The sequence below is a fragment of the Sminthopsis crassicaudata genome, chromosome 2 (genome assembly GCF_048593235.1).
Source record: "Sminthopsis crassicaudata isolate SCR6 chromosome 2, ASM4859323v1, whole genome shotgun sequence".
Taxonomy (NCBI): Eukaryota; Metazoa; Chordata; class Mammalia; order Dasyuromorphia; family Dasyuridae; genus Sminthopsis; species Sminthopsis crassicaudata.
This window is the reverse complement of record NC_133618.1, coordinates 227,240,058-227,258,994: the sequence shown is the minus strand read 5'-3', so window position 1 is coordinate 227,258,994 and position 18,937 is coordinate 227,240,058. Positions and strand designations below refer to the sequence as shown.

The following is an 18,937-nucleotide window of genomic DNA, read 5'->3' as shown; positions in this document are numbered from 1 at the left end:
ATGTCAACCGTGTGGGGGGGGGAAAGTTTGATTCTAGAGGAACTGCATACTGGGTGGATGGCACCAGGCTAGTTTAAACCTATTCTATTATTGGACCTGAATACATTTTTGATACAATGGGGTAGGGATGTGGTTCTAATAAAGATGAGTTGGGATCTAAGCTGGGGTTGGGAGGCTCAAATGAGAATGCACACAAAATATTTGACAAATCTTAAAATGCAAGATGATTGCTAATTATTATTAATAGCTAATATTTATATAGTTCCTCTTAGATGCAAAAATATAATGTGTCAAGTAGTATCTGAAGCTGAATTTGAATTCACAAAGATGAATCTTTTTCTCACTTGGTCCTCAAAACAAATCTGGCAGGCACATGCTATGAATTATACCAATTTTACAGGTGAGGAAATAGAGGTTACATGGTGTGCCCAAGGTCACAAATCCAGTAAGTGAATGAAGATTTAGACTCACTTCCTGATTAGCCCAGCATTTTTATCTATAGAGCCACCTTGCTGCTTGAGTCACTGGGTGATGATTTTGTTTTTTAAGCCCTTTTCAACAATCCAGTGGAGCTCAAGTAATTATTTATACAGCATCACATGAGTGTCCGGATAAATGTTTAACAATTGGAGTCTTCAGTTCCAATGGTCTTGTGATGGAGAGAGCCATCTACACCCAAAGAAAGGACTGGGAACTGAGTGTGGATCTCAATATAGTATTTTCATTTTGTTGTTGTTGTTGTTTGTGTTTTGTTTTCTTTCTCTCTTTTTTTTCTTTTTGGTTTAATTTTTCTTGTACAGAATGATAATTATGGAAATATGCATGGAAGAATTGCAATGCTTAACCTATATTGAATTACTTGTCTTCTAGGGGAGAGGGTTCTGGGAACGAAGGGAGAAAAAAAAGTTGGAAAACAAGGTTTTTCAGGGGCAAATGTTGAAAATTATCTATGCATGGGTTTTGAAAATAATAATAATAATAAAAAACTTTATAAAAAAAAAACTATCAGGCTCTCCTGGTAGAAAAAACTATGGGACAGCTAGGTGGCCGCAGTGGATAGACCTCCAGTTGTGGAATCAGGAAGATTCTTCTTCCTTACTTCAAATCTGGCCTCAGGCATTGACTGACTATGGGACCTGGGTAAGTTCCTTAATCTTGTTTACACTGGATAAATGAGCTGGAGAAGGAAATGGCTAATCAGTCCAGTATCTTTGCCAAGAAATTCCCCAATGGGATCCTGAACAACAATAGTAATAACACACATTTTTATCTGCATTAGTGTTCTTAAGTCTAACAGTCAAAACGATAAATTCAGCCTTGAATTTTGAGGCACCAATGCTTATGCTAAAAATTGAACACTCCTGAGCTGGCCCAGCTGTTTCCAGCACCCTCCTGGGTCTAGGATTTCCAGGGAACAAGAACAATTCCCTTCTCCAGATGTTGCTTATCCATCAATCTTAATGACCTTGTGCACATCTGAAAATCAAGAAGGGCCCAAGCTGGCACCATATCCAAGGAGGGGCTTCTATGAAGCCCATTTCCTCACCAGCTTCCTTCACAACTTCTTCTGAGTCTTATGATTGCTCCCTATAAGTCCCAGGAAGAGCCTTAGCTTGCCTTCTCCTTCTCCTCACTTTGGACCGATTTTCTTGGAACAAACAGTTGCTGGATTTTTTTTTTTCTGATTGTATGAAAGACAGAGAATGCATGTCCATCAGTCCAGTATTTGCCAGAGTACAAGTACCATTCCTGTAGTCAGGAACATCTGGTTTTAAATCCAGTCTGTGACACCTGTGTGAGCTTAGGCAAGTCACTTAACCCTATGTATCTCAGCTCCTCATGTGTAAAATGGGGACACACCAGAGAAGGAAAGGGCAAGCATTTTGCCAAGGAAGTCACAGGACAGATAGGAGAAGAAAGGATGGACAGAAAAGCATCTTTCCCAAAGCTGCTTCTCTAACTTGTTTTAAACTTCTCCCCTGAGTTTTTGCCTTGCTTCTAGACACTTAGTTGCCTCATGAGCCAACTCTAATGGCAGGATCAGACTAAAAATTACCTAGGGAGCAGCATTTTTTTTTTTTAAGGCCTGGAGAGTTACCAAAAATAAAGACATTTTCCCTGGACATCAACTCTTCTACACGAGTTAATGGCTATTTTAAACAGAGCTATAAAGTGGTTTTTTTGCATCATAATAACAATGACCTCTACACAGTCCTTTATACCCCAAAAAGGAAATAACTACTTGTTTCCTATACATGGTATTACCATTTCTTGTCTTGTTCCCTGCCTGGAATACCCTCTCTCTTTATCTCTACTTTCTTAAAATCCCAGTTTTTTCCCCCCACCAAGACTCAGTTCAAGCGCCACCTCCTACACAAGGCTTCTCTAGATTCACCCTAACACTCAGTTGTCACTGTTCTCCTCCCATAATGCCTTTGTATTTGTTGCGACTATGTTTTATATTTGTTTATATTGTTTATCACTCACATAAGTGCTTATTTCCTTATAGTTTTTTTCTTAGAAAATAGGATGGTTTTAATATTGTCTTCGTATTGTTAAGTCATGTCTGAATTTCCTTTTCCAGTTTACAGATGAGCAATTGAAGAAAATAAGGTTAAATGCCTAAGGTCACATATGTAGTAAGTGCTTTAGCCTGGATTTGAACTCATGAAGAGGAGTCTTCTTCATGAGTTCAAATTCAGCCTTACTCTATCCACTGTACTACTCAGATGCTTAATAAAAGCTTGTTGAATGAATGAATGAACAAATGTCTTCTTCAGCATCAATGAAGATGCGTGTATATATATAATAGTCTGAGAGGTGAATGAAGAAATCTGGCTAACTCCCACAACCTTAAGTAGCCAGAGACAGGGGAGACATTTGTCTCACCTTTTTTCTAACTGGACCAGCCACATCTTTTGCTTGGGGCTATACAGATACAGTTCTCTCTAGACCTTCAACCAAGCCTAAGATTTAGGTGAAAGCTTTCTTCACCTGAGAATGTTCCATTTTTGTAAATATTGATCATGAACTGTGGGCTCCAAACTCTCATTTTAGGTTTTCATTGTTCATTTGAAAATTACAACTCCAATTTATAAAAAGTGGGAGAGCAGTTATGTGCTGGTCCCAAGATGGTGGGAATGGGTAGGCTGCAGGGACTTGTTCTAGAGACCTACTATTGCCAACATTCTATGATTGTCACTCAGTCTCACTTTTTCCTTCTGTTGCAGATATGTCTGCCCAGGGGAGTAAGTACATAGGCAATGAATTTGAAAATGCTCTCAATGGCGTGAAACAGATGAAAAGTCTAATGGACAAGACAGGAAAGGACCGTAGAATGCTGCTCACCAACCTAGAAGAAGCCAAGAAACAGAAGGAGGTGAGAATGGACAGCTCCACCCCCATGTGCTTCTGGTGGACTACACCATGAAGATAGGAAAGAGTAATCTTGTTTTCACTAGACACTGATCCAGAACTGTGATCTTCTTGGTTAGCTTGCTACAGCAGCCTCTGCTTTTCCTGGGAGAGAGTCTTAAGTAGCTGTTGTACATTTTTTGTTTTTGTTTTTAAGGATTTTTTTTTAAAGGGGTTTTATTATTTAAGGGTTGTTATAATTTTTCTTTAAAAAATGTAGCAGTTGAGTAAGCTGTGAGTCACAGGAAATGTCTATTTGTTTTGAGGCCTGCTGGAATTAGCAAATCTGTTTTAGGATCTGTTGAGGCTTTTGGGTTCCAGTTTGTGGTACTGGTACTGGTGCAGGGAATATTTCCAAATTTCCAGAGTCTAGGTTTTTCTACTACATCCACCATCTTGCATTGATTTTTTCAGCAAATATTTATTGGTTTCTAACGTGTAACACAGTGAGCTAGAAAGAGTGTAGGTAGAAATGGGGATAAAAATATAAAATGTGTTCTCTGCCTGAAGTTTACAATTTAATGAAATTCTTAATTAAGAGACAAGCCTGGGATGCTAGAGCCAGTGGTGGATTGATTGATAATCAAGAGCTTGGTGGTCTCTTTTCTTTTCCATTAGCTGACTCTCCTTGGTATAGTGTAAAGGTCACTGGGGAGGAGTCAAATAGGAATGAGTTTTGGATTCTCCAAAGTAAATTTTTCTGAGTAGTTCATAGCATTGTTGTTTTCTGGTGTCACATAGCAACTGCAAGCTGATCACATGAGGCATTATTCATGTGAGCATTATAAGCATTTTGCTAGTAGGGTAAATCAGGAGACAGTTTTTCTCTTGTACTACACCCAGAGATACTGACAGAACTGTGGTTTGAACTTGAGCTGCTTTAGGCCATACAGTCTCATAAAAAGACTTGTCTAATATTTTAGCATTCCTTCCCTCAACTTTACCCTTGGAGGCTAAATGAGATGTATTCTGGGGAATGAAATGTCCTCAGTGGCATTCTACCCTTATGAGTAAGTATACTTTCCCTTTTCCAATAGCACTCCCTTCTGTGAAATAGGGCCTTGTGGCTACATTTTTAATTTACAAGTCTACCTAAAGTTCTCATCACTGGTCACCATCCTGGCAACTTAAACATCTATAGATAATTTTATATTTTACAGGTCCCTCCAATGGACATAGACAGACTAACAGAACCCTAGCAGGGATCTGCACCTCCCTAGGTAGTCTGAAAGGAAACACTCATACTAATACCATAGGTTTGTTCACCTGACATAGCAAGGAGAGAGTTCCTTGGCTCAAAAAAACAAATCAATTATACTTTCCTTGTTCAGAGACAACACTTCTGTGAATCTGGGTGGATCATTACAGAGTACTGAGCCCCTAGTCAGAACAATCCGACTTCAAATCTGGCCTCTGATACTTATGAGTGCTATGTGAACCTGGGCAAGTCACTTAATCTGTTTGCCTCAATTTATTCATCTATAAAAATGGAAATCATAACAGTACTGAACTCTCAGGGGTGGAATGAATATCAAAGGAGGACATAATTGTAAAGTGCTTAACAGCACCTGACACATAGTAAAAAATACATACATGTTATCTATTATTATAATGCAATTCTTTTTTTTTTTTTTTTTCTTTTCTTCTGAGGCTGGGGTTAAGTGACTTGCCCAAGGTCACACAGCTAGGAAGTGTCCGAGACCAGATTTGAACTCGGGTCCTCCTGAATTCAGGGCTGGTGCTCTAGCCACTGCTCCACCTACCTGCCCCCTACAATGCAATTCTTTAGCAAACTTGACAAACCTAGGAAAGTACAGGTCCCTGCTAGATTTTTTTTTTTTTTTTTTCTTTTCCTGAGACAATGAGGGTTAAGTGTTTTGCCCAGCATCACAGTCAGGAAGTATTAAGTGTCTGAGGTCAGATTTTGAACTCGGGTCCTCCTGACTTCAAAGCCAGTGCTTTACCCATTGAGCCATCTAGCTGCCCCTCTAGATTTCCTTTAGTCTGTGTATGTTATTTGGAAGGAGCTGCTTAAGGTTAGTGCCACAAGAGACCCCTTTGTAGTTGCTGTGACATGGCTGATTCCAGATGGAAACCCTGTGGAGTGGCTGAAGCTGTAGGGAATGGGTTATTGTGCACAAGCTTTCTGAGCATATCACATGATGCTTTTTGAAACTGATTATAGGATTTTAACAAAAGTGTCAATGACAATATGTAGTAGGGCATTTTAAAATCCTTTCTGGCATTTCCTAGTAACCTGTGGAGAAATTTTAGATATCTTCCTCTCTTTTCTTTCAGTGAGAAAAAAAGGAAGTAGGCAAGGGAAGCTGTTTGTCCAGTGATCATGAAAATATATATATATTTTTTTGGGGGCTATAGTTCTTTTGGGCCTGCTCAAGTTTAATATAAAGGAATGAAGTTGTTCTGGGCTCTTAGAAGCCTACCTGAAAATGATAATTGCCTTTCCTTGAGAGTTGAGAAAAACAAACCAAAAAAATCCAGATGCTTATATGTCCTTTGTAGTTGGGGTATGGGGAGCAGGACAGGCTAAAATCAGATGCATATGTCACCTTGGCCTTCCCCCAAGGGAAGCCATCCAGAAGGAACCATACAGGCTCTGTGGTGGGCAGAAAAGTACAGGTTTGGAGATGAAGGGTGGTGGCGATCACACTCCCATGCCAGAACCAGGGATTAGCCTGAGACATCAAGCATTCAGGGCTCTGTGGAGGATTCATTGCCTTTTTCTTTGCCTAACCTTCAGGAGGCCATCCAAGAGGCCAAGAACCTAGAGAAGCAGATGGTTGAGAAGCCAGAGGTGTGCAATGATACTATGATGGCCCTGTGGGAGGAGTGCAAGCCTTGCCTGAAACAAACCTGTATGAAGTTCTACACAAAGGTCTGCAGGAGCGGTTCAGGCCTTGTGGGCCGTCAGGTAAGGAAATCCCACAGGGAGGGAAGGGACTTGTTAAGGTAATAGTAGCCGTGAGACATCAAGAAATGGTAGCCCAAACTCATGAAGACTGAGAATTCTTATTTCTAGGAGAGTTAAACTGAGGCCAGCTGAAATGATCCTAATAGCCCCTAAGCTTCTAAATCTCCTAATTAATCCTAATTTTTAAAGTTAAGACCTCCAAACTAGGCTCTTTCTATTGAGAGGGCTGCTTCCATATCTTTGCCCTTCTTACCAAAATGATTTTTGTGGACTCTGTATCTACCACTCCCACCTATTACTTACTTGGCTAGATTCTAGAAAAAGAACAAGGAAATGAAAATTATAGAGATGATGTGGGATCCAAAATCCAAATTCTCTCATATAAAAATGGCTATTTCCCTTCCTTGAAAATGATGACTTTTAATCTTTCCTCATTATGCTCCATTCTGCAGAATAATGGAATATATACCAATGATGTTTTTTGAATAAATTGAAATAAACAAAAATTCTTGGATATGTAAACGTTATTCATTCTAACATAAGCCTCTTACAAATCCAGTATATATCTAATATTAAGGCATTTTAGGGTAGGGTGAGGGGAAGATGTTTTTTTAAAAGATACTTTTATCTGGAATCCCACTCAGATTCCTTTATACTTATTAAAACAAACAAACAAAACCCTTCCCTAAAAGGATGCCATTAGCACTCACTCCTATGGGCACCTGGCCTGTAGAAATAACTACACCCCCCAGTTTGGCTCAGCACCCCAACATGAGTGAATGATGCAGGGGAGTTTGGCACTCAGATGTTCCTTTCTTTGCTTTTCCAGTTAGAGGAGTTTCTGAACCAGTCCTCTCCTTTCTCCATCTGGTTAAATGGAGACCGAATGGATACCCTGTTGAAAGATGATCAGGAACAAAAACAGAAGCTGATGAACCTGGAAGAGGATTACAGCTTGTTTCAGCACAACATGGATGAGTTATTTCAGGGCAGCTCTCTGTTCTCTGAGAACACAAACCCTTTCATCATGAGCCCCTTTAGAGGAGTGTTCAGTGACTCTTCAAGGTCCCCACTCAGACCTTGGTTTTTCCAAAAGCAGAGGGTAGTTCGAGACATTTCACCTTTCTTCTCCCAACATCCACTAGGTTTCCAACATCTATTCCAGCCCTTCTTTGAAATGTCTCAGAAGATTATAGAGAATGCCCACAGGGCTATGGAAAGGGAAAAGCAATGGAATCTCAATACCTATCACTCTTCAGGTAGGTTCTTACTAAATTGGAACTATCCAATGATTCTTTTTTAAAATTTCTTTCTTTCCTTCTTTTCCTTCTCTTCCTCCATTTTCTTCTCTGCTCTTGGCATTTCCCCAGAAACTCAGCATGCCTATACCTAAAATCCACATCTGCATATTCAGAACAAATGAGATCATCGCATTCTTATTATAGATAAGAATGCTGTGATTGATTGATCAACAAGCATTTATTAAGCACTTTCTATGTACCAGGCACTATAATGAACATTAGGACTAAAAAGAAAAAAATAAAAACCATTCTGGGTTTCAAAGGTCTCACGTTATAATGGGGGAAACAATATCTACATAAGTAGACATAACAAGAATCCTATCCTTATCTTCTAGTAATTGCTCTGTGTGTTTGTGTGCTTAAGTTCAGAATAAATTCTCCCCCCCCAAAACCCCACAGATCTATACAAGATAAGCAGTAAAAGCTGACTTCCAACCTGTTTTTGTGCCAAAGTTATATGCTGAGGTTAAGCTAAAATAGTTACCAGTACAGAGAAATAGGATCACATATTTAAAACTAGAAGCAGGCATTTCAAAGGCCTCCCAGTCAAAGCGCCTCATTTTAAAGCTGAGAAAAGTATCCTATTCACTGTTGCACAGATAAGAGGAACTAGCAGAAGGTGAAGGCAGACTGGTGTTATGGGCAACTGGTGCTGTGGCCATCCTCAACTTCCTTTGTCCACACAACCCTATTCTACTTTCCCCAGTACTAGAAACCTTGATTTTCTCCTGGACCTTGATTTCCTCACTTCCTCCCCAGATTAGCTGTGAAGACTCCCCTTTTCTGGAGAGAGGATTAAAGCTGAGGGAAAGCCAAGGTTCTATAGTGATTGCCATTTTGTTAACCATCATGCCTTAAAATGAGGATTATTTCATTTTTGTTTTTGTATCTCCAGTGCATAACACAATGCCTGGGACATAGTAGGCACTCAATAAGTAATTGAACTGATTCTTTTCCCTAGCTGAGTTTTTGGCCACTCTCTAAGGCAACACCAGTGGATCTGAATAAATTCAATAAATGAAAAGAAAGTAACTTCTGCCTTTGAATATATTCTTTAACAATTTTTAAGGTTCCTTCCAGTTTTATGATTTTATGTTTCTATCCTAGAAGAATGACACTTTAGTTACTAATTTTGTTTCTTTCTATAAACTTCAGTCTTTATATTTTAAAAGAAACATTCAGGGTTAGAGAGGCATGGAGGTAAAGAGGAGACAAATCAATTCTATTTTCAGAGGAGAAAGGGATGTATATATAAGATGGGAACACTCTTTTTTTCCTGGTGATTGACCAGCAGTTTTAATAGTGACAAGATGCAATTTTCTTCTTCCTTTGTCCCTAGAAAATGGTACCAATGATCGCATGGTATGCCGGGAAATCCGTCGTAACTCAGCAGGATGCTTGAAGATGAAGGATCAATGTGAAAAGTGCCGGGAGATTTTGTCAGTAGGTAAGGAAGCACAGGGAAAATATTTTTCATAGATGCAACATCATTCTTACTGATTATTTACTATTTGCCCAAAGAATATATGTATACCTCTATGCCATTCATTGTACCAGTAATACTATGGAAGGAGCACTACTAGATGGAAGTTCAAAACCTAGCCTGTGACCTTGGACAAATCATGTAACCTAACTGGGCCTAAATCTCCTTATTTATAAAATGAGAGGTTATTGGATAATTAATTTTTAAGGTTTCTTCTGGTTCTAGATTTACAATCCTATGATTATTCACCATAGCCACTGTTTATTTACCCAGATCCACAACTTTTTTCTTTTAGTGTGTCTACATTTTGTCACAGTTTTAATAAACCTGCAGTGTTGGTATGCTCTGATCTCTTAGGGCTTCCAAACAAGCAGAAAGGTTGTTTCATTTAAAAGAATGCAATGGTTCAGCCCAAGAACCAGGCTCTCAGCTCCATAAGGAGCTTCCATTCTACTTGGCGGTACAACATGTACATAGATTAGTAAACAGAAAGTGCACAAAAATATTTCAAGAGGGAAAGAGAGCAAACACCTGGTGGATTAGGAAGGGCCTCAGTAATACTTAAATTATACTTTGAATCTGTCAACTATATAACAAATGACCAAAAAGCCATAGCAGTTCTGCAACTTCTGTTAGGTCTAAAACCAAACCAAACCAAACCAAACAAACAAACAAACAAACAAAAAACAAAAACAAAACAAAACAAACAAAAAAAAAAAACAAGGGAAAACCCCCAGAGATCTCACAATGATCAAAACCATAGTTAACTTTCAAAAAGAAAAGAAAAGAAAACCAAAGAGATAATATTGGTCAAAAGCAAAAAGCTTTCTTAATTCCACTGGAGGAGGGAAACTAGACACATATGCTCCTTCTAGTAGGAGACCCACTTTAGTGTGAGCAAAACCCAATATTTATAACAAAGGCTACACAGTGAGAGGTAGTTCTGACAAAGGAGGGGCAACAGCAACAATGAGGCAAGTTTAATTCATAGTGACCAGGATATGGGTACTGCAGCTACTTGTCCAAGCTCAGGGAGCACCCGATGCTGGTATGAAATAGTTCTGGAATTTTGCTATGGCTGAAATTCTCCAGTGCAAAGAATTATTATTATGCCAAGCCCAGGACACAGCTCACTTGCTGGGCCTTAGTTTTGGAAAACAGGGTATCTCCTAATAGTAAATAGAAAGGAATTAAAAAAAGAGGTGATTTTAGCTTGGGGTTCCTGACAAATCAAACCTTGAGATTCTATGTGGTAAGAACAGAAATCATGCTCTGTTTTTCCTCTCTCCTTTCAGAAAAGTTGGGACAATAATATCAAGGGTTGCTAATCATTGGCGCCTAGGGTCAGAGTGCCACTTTAAATTACATCTTAGTACTTTATCACTTTTCTCTTTGTAAAGACAAAAGTAATATTTTTCTCCCCATGGGTTCTGTAAATTCCACCAGGAGTCTAGAAACTTGTCTTTCTTCTTTTTTTCATTGTGTGAATAATCCTGAAACAGTAGTCTTTTTACGAGTGCCCAAGGTTTTTACAAGCTGTGTCATTTCAGTGATTGACATATAACTTCACAGATTTAGATTTTACACAATTAGCCCTATTGTAACAGGTTACTTTTAGATACCACACCTGCAATTCTAGTAGCTGGCAGGAGATGAATGGGGGTGAGGGAGAGTGGAGAGCATTGAAATAGCTGAAAAGGTTTTGAATATAGGCAGCTAATGAACTGTGTCTGCTCTTAAAGGACCAAGTTAGTTCATTTTTAAGTGGCTCATTGTCAGAAAATTGGCCATTGGGGAGTTAATTTTTGGGTTTTGTTCATAAGAACTCATGAAGACTATCCAGTAAGAGGTCTTTAGCTTTTCTGTTTCTGAATGTGTGAAGAAATTATAGTTCTTGTGAGTGGGAGAAATCCTGACACGGTTGAAATTGCAACTCCTGATAGAACTTAAATAGAAGAAAGTGATTTATGTTTGAGGAACATTTAGTGAGCTACAAATATCCGGGCACAGGCCTTTACCAACTAACTCAACTGCTATCAATCACTACTTAACTGAATTGTTGCCTTAAGGAAAGCATTTCATTTTTTCACATTTATGGGTTTGTTTTTTATTTTTGTTTAGGTTTTTTTTTTTTTAATAGAGCAGTAAGGTGGTACAGTGAATAGAGCACCAGATCTGGAGTCAGGAGACCTGGGTTCAAGTCTACCCTGAGATACTTTAACCCTGGGCAAGTCACTTAATCCTCTTTGCCTCAGTTTCCTTATCTGCAAAATGAGCTGGAGAAATAAATGGCAAAACACTCCAATACCTTTGCCAAGGAAACTCCAAATGAGGTGATGAAGAGTCATACATGACTGACACAATTCAAACTGATACAATACAAACTGATACAAATGTTTTTAGGGGTAAATTGTTTATTATCAGGAAGATGGTGTTAATTTGTTTCTTAGCAGTTCTTTGTTGCCTCCATCATTTAAAAAATCTTTTTAGTTCCTTTTCAGTATAAAGAACCCCTTCTTTATGAGCAGAATCATTCCTACTCTTGGCAACTTTCTCAACTCCACTGAGTTTGCTTCATTTCCTTTCTCTAACAAAACAAAAGCTTAGTTTTAAAAACTCCCAACAGGATTTAGAAAACATTTCCAAAAAACAAATCTTAGTTTCTTGCCAGAGGTTTCAATAAAAGAACCTAAAGTATTTTATTTTTCTGAGCAGTTTAAGACACCATGGGAGAAAATGGCAGCCTCATAAAACATAGTTATATGGTGATTATCCCCCCAATTACTAGTCAGGAATTCACATTCACAGGTAGCAAAGTGCTTGGAATCCATATCCTTCTTATCACTCTCCTGGCATATTTTGTTACCTATGCAAGGGGAATAGACAAAGAACATCAACTGATGAGTGAAAGAGTAGAATATTCTGTATGCTTTTTGCTGTTCTTTTGATTCTGAAGGGCTAGCCCATGTCTATCCTGAGTAGGAAAACTGATCCCTGATTCTGATGCCCAAAGAGCAAGTATGGAGAAAAAGCCCATAGCCATTTGCATAAGCTCAAGAGACTGGAGAGAGGACCTAATTTTCAGGCTATTTCAGGAACTTTTGAATAAATAGTGAATTGTTGCTGTTTGTTGTTGAGTTATTTCAGTTCTGTCTTATTCTTTGTGACCCTGTTTGAGGTTTTCTTTGCATGGGTACTGGAATGTTTATCCATTTCCTTCTCTAGTTCATTTTACAGATGAGGAAACTGAGGTACAAAGAAGATTAAGTGACTTGTCTAGGGTCAAACAGCTAGTAAAAGTAAATATCTGTGGCCAGATCTTAATTCATGAACAGGAGCCTTTCAGATTCCAAACCTAATGCTTTATCCATTGGGCCACCTAGCTGCTGAAGTAGTGAGTACCACAATTGTTTCCATTTGAATGAGCACAGCTTCCAAAGTGTTTTCCATGAAAGAACCCAATGAGATAGTAGTCCAGGTATTATCTTTTTAAAATGAAGAAAAGGAATTCTGAGATGTTCACTGATTTGCTTGAAGTTACACAATTAATAAATGTCAGGATAAGAGCTTTTGAATTGAAATCTGGTGCTCTTGCCATTATATCACCCTGCCTAGCTTGAATACCCCCAACTGGACTCTATATTAACAGAGGTCCAAGTTTCCATTCTTATCTCATACATTTATTCTCTACTTTTCTCTTCATTGTGGAAAGACTGCTCTGACACAGACCCAAACCAGAGCCAGCTGAGAGAAAAGTATGAAGATGCTCTTCGGATAGTGGAAAAATTTGGCAGAGAGTATGAAGACCTCCTCCAGTTGTACCAACTGAGGATGCTGAACACTTCCTCCCTCCTGGACCAAATGAACCGGCAATTTGGCTGGGTGTCCCAGCTGGCCAACCTCACGCAGACCAAGAATGGTGACTATCTCCAGGTCTCCACTGTAAGTTCCTTCTCTATGAGCAAATGAAACAGATCAAAATGTTTACTAAATGTATGCATTCTCCATATATTTATTGGCTATTTCTCCAAAATGCTAATTTATATATCTATGCTACCTAAGAAATTGGCAATATTTCACCCAACTCAGAGGCTTTAGAAGGGCAGAGGTGTGTGTATGTGTGTGTGTGTGTGTGTGTGTGTGTGTGAGGACAATCTTGAAAGGTTGGGGATATTTGCTAAGTATTTGGTTTTCCCTAAGAGCTCATTTTGTGAAGCTCTTTCTATGGCCAACCTGTTTTAAATTTACAGATTGTTATAGACTTCCTGAGATTTGTCATGGGATTATATTTCTTCCATTGTAAAATGAGGGGGTTGGACCAAGATCTGTTTGAGTCCTAAATCAAAAATGATAAAATATCACACTAAGGTCATGAACTCAAAAATTAGAAGTCTTCTAGTCCAATTCCCTCAAAAAAAAAAGATGAAGGAACTGAGACCTAGGAAGATTAAGTGATTTACTCAGGATTTTAATAGATCTATGTATTTCTTTTAGATTTCAAGGTGGTGCACCCTTAGTTCTAGGATTTGATAGATAAGGTTTGGTTCACCCTAGTCAAGTTTTATCAATTTAACAAAATTTTTTCCTTTTCTTTTAGCCTTAGTTACCCCAAATGAAAAAGATGATTATTTTAAGCCTTCCCTTACACTGTGATCCACTCTTATCTCCTTCTCCAGATTTTTTTGCATCTCTATTAGATTGGACATGGAAGTAGGGGATGGTGGATTTACTGTTATAAAATATATTTCTGGGGAAAACTCTCAATGGTCAGTCAACACAATTGTTATTGTTGTTTTGATTATTTCAGTAGAGTCCAACTCTTCCTGATCCTATTTGGAATTTTCTTGGCAAAGATACTGGAATTGTTTTGTCATTTCTTTATCCAGCCCATTTTACAGTTGAGAAAACTGGGGTCCATAGGGTTAACCAGGGTGACATAGCTAGTAAATGTCTGAAGCCACTCAGGAAGAGGAGTCTTGTTAAATCCAGGCCCATAACTATCTACTGTGCCATCTGGCTGCCCTCCAGCACAATTGTAACTGTTTTATAAGTTACAGGAATTTTAGCTGTTCCTGTTAAAAACTGGAATTTTTATAAGAATTCTAAGAATTCTATTGCTATTTCCTATGCTCTGCTTCATAAGGGATGCCATTGTATTAGCCTTTGTGCCTTACAGAAACACTATTCCAAGGCCAACTCTATGACACCACTAAGATTTTTTTAAAGAAGCAAACTCTTTAATTAATAATTATATAGGTATAATTATTAGATATAGTTGATATAATATAATATGTTTAGATATAATTATTGATAACAATAGATGACATTTATATAATATTTTAAAGTTTGCAAAGTGTTTTACATATTGTTACATATAAAACATTTGAGAGACATAGTTTCTGGATAGTTAATCATTTTATTAATCATCCTAGTCAATAATTAATAAAAAAGGGTCAGTGGTGTTCTCAAATGCCAAAGACCCCCTTGTGGAACTCATTCAGAGCTTATATATCCTTGACAGAGGCGGTGATCCTGAGGATGGCAATGGACCTTGATTGGTTAATACATAATAAGAGAATGAATATTATAGTAAAAGATGGATCTGTTCTAATGAGGGCCTGGACAAGTGACTGATTATTCTAACTTTTCTGACAAGAGCTCAGTGGGCTACATTTTGTCCAGATTACATTAAATTCTTTGTAAAGTTTTCTAGCTGCATGGGGTCTCTCACCCAGGACTGAAAGGCATGTACCCCAGGAATTTGGGCAATCTCATCCATTAACAATGTCCCTCAGAGACTGAACATCCTACAGGCTTCTGAAAAAGATCATTGTTCTATTCAATACTTGATAATCAATATAAGAGTATATAATTAATATAATTATAATATATAACACATTATGATATAAATATAATTAATATAAGAGGGAAACAATCATTTCTATCAACATTGATATCAATATTTCTATCAATCAATTACTATCAAATACTCATCTGGTCCCCACAAAAGCTCTGGGTCACAGAGAGTGACTTGCTTGGGTTGATTGGTTGATTGTTCTTCATTTTCTAAGAGAACCAAAAGGACATTAGAGTAGAGTTACAGTGTGCCTGACTGTGGCTGACCAGACTTGTATGAGCTTGGAATACTCTGCCTCCAGTAGGGAGCATCTATGGAACTTGGTTCCTCCAAACACCAAGCCCTACATGTCAATCACCTCTTCATCTAATTGCCTAAAATGTTTTAATAGTAGCTTTATTATTGTCTTCAAACATTTAAAGTGCTGCTATTTGGAAGAGTCTTACTCTGCTTAATCCTAGAGGACCAGAGGCTGAAAATTATGGAGGAGGCAAATTTTGACTCAGAGGTAGAAAGAGCTTCTGAATAATTAGAGTTGCTCCCAGAATGAAAGGAGCTGCTTCCAGAGAGAAGGAGTTAGCAAATGAGATACTTGTAAAGTGCTCAGTACAGTGCTTGGCACATAGTAGGTATGATATAAATGCCTATTTGCTTCCCCCTTTTCCTATCAGTAGTGATCAAGGGGATTTTTGCTAGGTAACTGTTGTCATGGACATTGCAGACAAAGTTTGTACTTCAAATGAAGAATGAAACAGTCAACATCTACGACCTTTTCAAATCTGTACTTTTCTAGGAAATCCTCTCGTACTTAGAGATGAAAAGCTTCCAAAGTTCTCTTATATTCTCTTATGCTCTTGTATGCTCTTATACGCTTTTCCTAGGTGTACTCCAGAGCTTCAAATCCTGATGACCCATCCAAGCCTTCTGATACAGAAGTGGTTGTGCAAATTTTTGACTCTGAACCAATCACTCTGACTGTGCCTGCAGAGATCTCCTGGGATGACCCCAAATTCATGGAGATCGTAGCAGAAGAAGCTCTGAAGCAATATAAAAAGAAGAATCTGTGAGTCAAGTGGTCAGGGGATGTCTGTGGCCATTCCTGGTGGTCCCTATTATAGGTGTCCTGGCATGGATCATAGGACCACATATTTAGAGCTGAAAGCGTTCCCCTCATTCAATCCCTTAATTTTGTAGATGAAGAAACAGCATCAAAGAGTGATTTGCAAGTGAAAAGACCGAGATTGAGTGACAAAGCAAGACAGGTAGTAAGAATTGAGATTTGAGCTCAGATTCTCTGATTCCAAATCTAGTGTTCTCTCTTCTCCACCATGCCATCTCAAGCAAAAGTGGAATACCCCTCATTTGTGAAATTTGTTATTCTGAGGAGGGCCCTTAGCTCAATCCAGAAATCAAGAAAAATGTACATCTCTTTTCCCTTTTACTTACTAAATTAAGTCTTGGACTTTTCTTTTTAAATTTATTTCTCTTTAAAATGTTTTATTAATAATATATTATATATATTAATATTTATATTTTCTTTACTTTCAACCACCCCAACTCCCCCAAGAAAGTCATCCCTTGTAGCAAAGAATAGGGAATAAAAGGTGGAAGTGATGAAAAGGAAGATTAGTAAAACTAATAAATACATCAATAAGCTTGAAAGCATATGCAATATTATGTATCTGCAACAAAGAAAAGTAAGTGCATTTTCTTATCTTTTCTTCTGGACCAACCTTGTGTTCAGTTGGGGTTTTGAAATCAATCCATATGTCACTTATTCCACTCCATATGTATTCCCATGCAAATTGGAATTTTTTCAATTGATCCATTGTTATGGTGCAATAATATTACATCACTGTCATGTTTTTAGCATTTAGCATTTTCCCAATTAATGGAGCTCTACCTTGCCTAAAGGAACTAACTTCTTTCTTCTCAGTTAAAAGAAATTATCTGTAGAGTTATTTGAGACCTGATCTACATTTTCTCAAGGAACAATTTTTCTTTCTCTTCTTTCCTCAGAGAAAATCAAATCGTGTGAATGGAGCTTTCCCCATCATTTGGATGACAGAATCCAGATCCCGCAGTTTCTCTAAGAAGTTCCTGCATGCTAGCCAGTCACCAAGGTCAGGTGGGGGTATAAGGGAGACCTTGGTGCAATGCAAGCCCCATTCAGACCCCACAACTGCCTGCACTTCCAGATTTTACACTGTTAACACCTGTACTTTGCTGCTGTAGGGAGATACCTACCTCCTTGAACAACTAACTCAATAAACTCAACCTGACACTGATGACTTGGATTTATTTTATATTTTCCCTTTTGGGGGGTGGGAATGGGGATGCTCATGAACATAAAGCTAACCTTCACACAACATCCAGAAAACAAGAGCTGTCAAAATGAAGACAATTGAGGAAGATGGGAGAACAGACTATTATAGCTAATATCTCTTCTGACTCAGAAATCTCTAGTTTCATTGCTTCTTCACTGGAAAATAACAGCTAGCATTTATGCAATGTTTTCAAGTTTGCAGAAAGATTGGTAAATTCAATGGAATAATTGATTAATACAATTAAACATCACCCGTATATTTGTATATGATCAATTTGATCCTCACAATAACCTCACGAAGTAGATATTTTATATATACATACATATGTGTATATATACATACATATATATAAACTAATGAGGAAATTAAGGCTGAGAGGCAAAGGGACCAGGATCATACAATTAGTATGTTTTTGAGGCAGGATTTGAGTCCTTCTGCTCCAAATCTTGCACTTGCTTTATGGTCTAAATGAATTATGGCAAAGTTTGTGGTAAAGTAACTTTATGAAAAATGAATTTAATCATTCCATTGACTTGTGTGATAAAAATCACAGAGGTATTCTTATGTATAAGAATGACATCTCAGTGGAGTATATTTCTTTTCCCTTCCCCTATCACTAGAAGTCAGGGGAGGCTGAGCAGATAACTTGATATGGATGCTGCAGAAAAAATTTCTACTTTTGATAGAGGCTAAGTGAGTAGATAACATGGAGGGAGCTGTGTCCATTGGTATGCTGTGCATTTGGAAGCACCAGTTGTGATTTTGTGGATGGGGACTGTAATTCTTGTGAAGCAGTATAGCAGCTTCTTTTCTTTCCAAGTCCTTTCAGGACTGTGACTCTGAGGACTTCCCTCCACCATTAAGCCTCTTCTATCTTCCCACCCATGCTAAAACCTTGTGAATTTTTCCTGTACCTTGGGATCCTCAGTTCCACACACATTTGTTTCCAGGAAATTTTATTCTCTTCTTTCTTTGACCTCAGTATTTATAAAGTTTACATATGTCACCAGAGAGTAGTATTATTGAACATGTCCTTAAAGTATCATTCCTCACTGACAGGGGTTCAGATTGCACTCAATCTTCTTGTCTTATCATTTCTACAAAGTACTAAAGTTTGCACATTAAACCCAAAGAGTAGTAGGTAGAGGGCTGGCCTGCCTCAGTGTATCCCTGGAAATTTTCTAAGACTGTAAATAGCAGACAAGTTATACCTGCATTAATAAAGGGAACTTCCACACTTGGAGTTCCTCACACAATGCAACAAGCATAGATCTCTTTCCCCACTTGCCATATAATCACTCATCAAGTTCTATTCTTCCTACCTTCATAACATCTTGCAGATATTCCCCCTTCTCTTCTTTGATTGTTGCCACCATCCAAGTGCAGACCTTAATCACTTCCTATTAAAAAATAGCCTACTGGTGGGTCTTCCTCTTTAAAGTCTCTTCTTACCCCAGTCCATCCTCCATTCAGCCACCAAAGTAATTTCCCTAAAGCTCAGATTCAACCATGTTGCCCCATCACTTGCTCCTCAATAATAATATTCCAGTGTTAATAATACTTTAATGGTTCCCAATCCCCTCTGAAATCAAATATGAAATCCTCAGGCATTTTCAAAATCCT

General features: G+C 38.2%; 1 protein-coding gene across 1 annotated transcript in view; it reads left to right on the top strand.

The window, feature by feature from the left end:
• CLU (clusterin) overlaps positions 1 to 17,275 on the top strand; it is a 30,075-nt gene extending 12,800 nt beyond the window's left edge. Inside the window, exons 3-9 of the mRNA XM_074288388.1 lie at positions 3,231 to 3,379; positions 6,176 to 6,346; positions 7,176 to 7,605; positions 8,987 to 9,094; positions 12,843 to 13,072; positions 15,869 to 16,050; positions 17,007 to 17,275. Coding sequence (XP_074144489.1) covers positions 3,231 to 3,379; positions 6,176 to 6,346; positions 7,176 to 7,605; positions 8,987 to 9,094; positions 12,843 to 13,072; positions 15,869 to 16,050; positions 17,007 to 17,025 — 1,289 coding nt within the window. The 3' untranslated portion in view covers positions 17,026 to 17,275. The remainder of the gene's footprint in view (positions 1 to 3,230; positions 3,380 to 6,175; positions 6,347 to 7,175; positions 7,606 to 8,986; positions 9,095 to 12,842; positions 13,073 to 15,868; positions 16,051 to 17,006) is intronic.
• The last annotated feature ends 1,662 nt before the right edge of the window (positions 17,276 to 18,937 follow it).